At 67.7% G+C, this 3958-nt stretch overlaps 2 protein-coding genes across 2 annotated transcripts; one reads left to right on the top strand and one right to left on the bottom strand.

Annotated features, from left to right (window-relative positions):
• Positions 1–407: 407 nt before the first annotated feature.
• On the top strand, positions 408–611 carry MNEG_14188 (hypothetical protein; the record flags this gene model as incomplete). Its single annotated transcript, XM_014037341.1, has 1 exon — positions 408–611. A coding segment is annotated over one exon (204 nt), but the record flags the coding sequence as incomplete, so codon positions are not given.
• A 2530-nt stretch (positions 612–3141) lies between these two features.
• Positions 3142–3926, bottom strand: MNEG_14187 (hypothetical protein; the record flags this gene model as incomplete). Its single annotated transcript, XM_014037340.1, has 3 exons — positions 3142–3294; positions 3541–3631; positions 3850–3926. The coding sequence occupies 3 exons, from the start codon at positions 3924–3926 to the stop codon at positions 3142–3144; spliced, it is 321 nt and encodes a 106-aa protein (XP_013892794.1).
• Positions 3927–3958: the final 32 nt, after the last annotated feature.

The following is a 3958-nucleotide window of genomic DNA, read 5'->3' as shown; positions in this document are numbered from 1 at the left end:
GGACATGGACGTCCACTCATACGCCTTCCTGGCGCGGCGGGCGCTGGGGGCATATCACACGCGCCTCAGCAGCGTGGTGTTCGAGAACGCGTTTGTTGTGCAGGTGCGGGGCCGCAGGGTTCAGGTTTTTGGGATCAGGGTTCAGGGTCAAACGGTCACTGAAATTTGGAGGGTTGCCCGGTGCTCTTTTTACACAGGCAGGGGTGGAGGGATGCCGAGGGTTGTCGAGGGGGGGATGGGGGTTGGCGGCCCTCGAGACGCGCGCCCACGTGCGGGTGGGGCGCGTGAGCCGCTCCTGATCGACGGATGGGTGGGCATGGGACAAGCGCGGCGCCCGGGCAGCTGAAAACCGCAGCCCCAGCACGCGCCGTGCGGCCGACGGCCGCCCCGCGGGTCTCCCCGTGCAGGGCAACGCGCCGGAGGAGCTGCCTGAGCACATCATCGGCGCGTCCCGCCTGTACCGCGTCGATTTTGAGCGCTGCGGCAAACTGGAGGAGTATGCAGCAGCCGCGGCGGCGCCGTCGCTGCCGCTGGGGCCGCCGCCGGGGCCGCCACCGGATGCCGGCTCGCTGGCGGCGGGGGAGGCTGCGGCCGCGGCGCAGGCTCCCTGAAGGTGCGCCGAGAGGCGGCCGCTGCTTGAGCGGCGTGGCCACGGCCAGCCGAGCCTGAGCGTTGTCTCCAGCTGCACGCGGGCCTTCTAGCTGCCGCGGCTTTCAAGTTGTGGGCCCCAGGCTCCGTATTGTTTGTCGTTTCGCCGCTTCCGATAGTTCACAGCAGCTGCCCTTTTTTCCCACAGTCCGCAGCAGCCGCTCCTGTTGAAAAGACAAGTATTTCGGCAGCGACCAGCTCGAGCGTTCCTGGCGGCTTGCGCCGCCTGAGCGCGTGTACAGCTCCCAGACAAACCACTTCCCTCAATTTCAGGCGGTCTGTTGCCTGATTCGCCGCCATTGCGGCGTCTCTGGCGCCCCTCTACCCCTCAGCATTACATTGGCGGCGGTCGGGCGGCGCGCCTCTGCCCCCGCTGCTGTTGCTGACGAGGCGCCCTGCCGCCGTCCCGCCGAGATGCTGGCGGCGGCAGGCCGCAACGCTCCCAACATTCTACACTGGTGTCCCAAAGCAAGCCGCGGAAACGTCCAGCACGACCCCATCAATCTGTAAATGAGCTGTCAATCAGTTGCAGCACCAGGACGGACTGGTTGCTAGCTGATTGAAAGCGTGGTGGCGTTGAAATTGAGATGTCTCAGATCACTCAGAACGGTTGCTAGGGAGGTGCCTTGGATTACTCAGCACATACCAGCGGCCGCGCGCATTGCAGAGAGGATGTCATGTGGCGTCTCCACCCGCAAGCCAGCAAGCAGAGACGCATGCAACTGGCCGCGATGACCTATGGGGCCCCCGTCTTGCTTGCACTGCTCTCGAACAAATGCAGGCCAGCAGGGCGCATGAAATGCGCGGCACAACGCAGCAGCACGCTCGGGGCCTCGGGGTGTCGCGGCGGCGCCGCGTGTCACACAGGCAGTGTTAAGGGAAAAAGTATCGGTTTTGCGCTCTCGAGTGATGCGGCAGAGGGGGCAGGGCAAAGAGGATCGGTGCAGTGTGGTGGGCGGCGCTGTGCCGAAACAATGTAAATCACGGCACGCCCCGGTAAGAACCCAGCAGGCCGCGGCTTGACGGGCGACCTGGGGCAAAGACGAGGTGCCCTTGCCCACGATACACAACTCAGGCCCAAGGACGAAGGCGCGTGCGGCTGGTGAGGCCTCGCAAGCAGAGACGACCGCGCCGCGCAAGCTGACGTACAGACCCGCCACGCTTGTAAGGCTGCTGTGAAAGGCAAAGAGGATTGGCACAGGGGCTGGAGCAGCCCCCTCGCTGCAGGTGCGCTGTGGGAGGTGACACGGGCTCAGGGGGCGCTAGACAAGCTCAGGGGTCAGGCGCAGGATGAGGGGCGAGAGGGCGAGGCTGCTGGCGACAAGAGGGGCGAGCGCGGCACGCATGGGCGCGCGCACGGCGCGGCGCGGCGCGGCGCGCAAGCGAGCCTCGCGGCCGCGGCCCCTGCGGACGGGGCTGGCACGGGCTGTTGCGGCGGCGGCTGCGCCGGCGGCGGCGCATGAAACGATAGAGTGTGGGGTGTGCCACGCACAAAGAACACAGTCCAGACCAGCCCGGCACGAGGTTGCAAGTGAACGGCGTGAGTTTTGTTTTACTGGCGTTTGAGACGAGGCGGGGTTCGCTGCTTTCGACCGCCGGCGCGGCGGCCTGATACGGCGGGTGACTTGCCGGAAGAGTGGGCGCGACGCTGGAGAGGGGGGCGCCGCCGCTCTCGCCCCGCATTCCGCGCCGCGCGTGGCGCACAGAGGCGCGCGGCGCGGCGCGGCGGGGCGCAGTGCAGGGGGGCGTGGGGGTTCCCGGCGCGTGGGGCACTGCGCGCGAAACAACGTGACGTGAAGCGCTTGCTATGAGATACAGGAGATGCGTGTGGCAGTCCCTGGCCGCCCGGAATCATCGGCGAGTGGGACGGATCGGTTCGTGCCGCGTGCCCGATGATGCAAATCACCGACCGCACGCCGTCCCGCGCGGTGTCGTCCCCCGCCCCGAGAAACACAAGAAACACACGGGCTCGAAGGCAGCACACCAGGGGGCCGCTGTCCGGTGGGGAAGCTCGCAGGGGCGCGACCGCGCGCCAACAGTGGCTCAGCAGCAGCCCAGCACACGGCAAGTGCCCAGAAACAACCCACCCTTGTTCTCAGTAGCGGGGTGCTGCGTGGCAGTGGTAAGGCCCCAGCTTGACACCTCATTTGTCGAGGTTTGGCTTTCCAAAAGGGGCGGCAGGCATACGTCCGGCCTGCCACCCCACCCGGTTGCGTCTGCAAACCTCCACCCCGCCACCTTCGCCCGTGCGCGCGCGCGCGCGGCGGCGGGTGGCCGGGGGCACGGATGGCGCGCAACGGCGGCCGCGAAGCGGGCGGGCAGCGGCCACACGCACGCGCACGCGTGCGCCTCGTGAGGAGGGCCCGCTTCCCCCTTGGACTCTTTACCGCACGCCGCGGGCCCCGGCGCCGCTTCACATGCGGCGCCACCCTCGGGGCGTGGGTAATGCAGTTGTGACATCATGTGATGTCATCAAGTGACGTCATCGCGGCGTCACGCGGTGCACCACACCCTCTCAAAGTCCTCGAACGACAGGCCGCCCTTGCGGCCCGCGTCCACCTCGCTCACGATCAGCGCCGCCATGTCGAAGCTGCACGCGCGGCCCTTGACGCGCGCGCCGCAGCCGGCGGGCGCCTCCTGCAGAACCTGCGAAGGGGACGGCGGCCACGGGGCGAACGGGGGCGGGGCCGGCGCCAGGGGTTTGGCTGCGAAAAGGGCGTGAAGAGGGGCGTGCACACAGCATGCACAGCAGGCTCAGCGCCTGCAGTCCCCCGAAACACCCGCGGCAAGCGCGGCACTCCCAGCGCGCGCAGCGCGCACAACGTGCGCAGCGTGCGCAGGTTGCACAGCGCGCGCAGCATGCACGGCGTGCGCATTGTGCGCAGCGCTCACCTGCGCTAGGTCCTCGACGCTGATGACGCCATCGCCGTCGCGGTCCAGCTCCTGGAAGCTGCGTCGGGCAGCGCCCTTGCGGCTCATAACCCTATCAGGGAGTGCGCATGGTGTGTGTGCGTGCGGCATGTGTGCGCGTGTTTGTGTCCATGGAGCCGCAACCATGGCCGTTGACGCTCCCCCCTCCCGCACACAAATCACGCAAGCAAGAATGGGTGCCCAGTGTAGCACGAGCCCGCAGTCACACACGCAGTCACACACGCAGTCACACACGCAGTCACACACGCACACACACACACACACACACACCTGGATGAGTCCATCATGGCGGCGATGAACTCGTCGTACGCGATGCGCCCGCGGCCGTCCAGGTCGCTGGCGGCCATGAGGGACTCCGCCTCGTCAGCGTCGATGGGCG

Source organism: Monoraphidium neglectum (genome assembly GCF_000611645.1).
Source record: "Monoraphidium neglectum strain SAG 48.87 unplaced genomic scaffold scaffold04314, whole genome shotgun sequence".
NCBI classification, from domain to species: domain Eukaryota; kingdom Viridiplantae; phylum Chlorophyta; class Chlorophyceae; order Sphaeropleales; family Selenastraceae; genus Monoraphidium; species Monoraphidium neglectum.
This window is presented reverse-complemented; position numbering and strand designations above follow the sequence as displayed.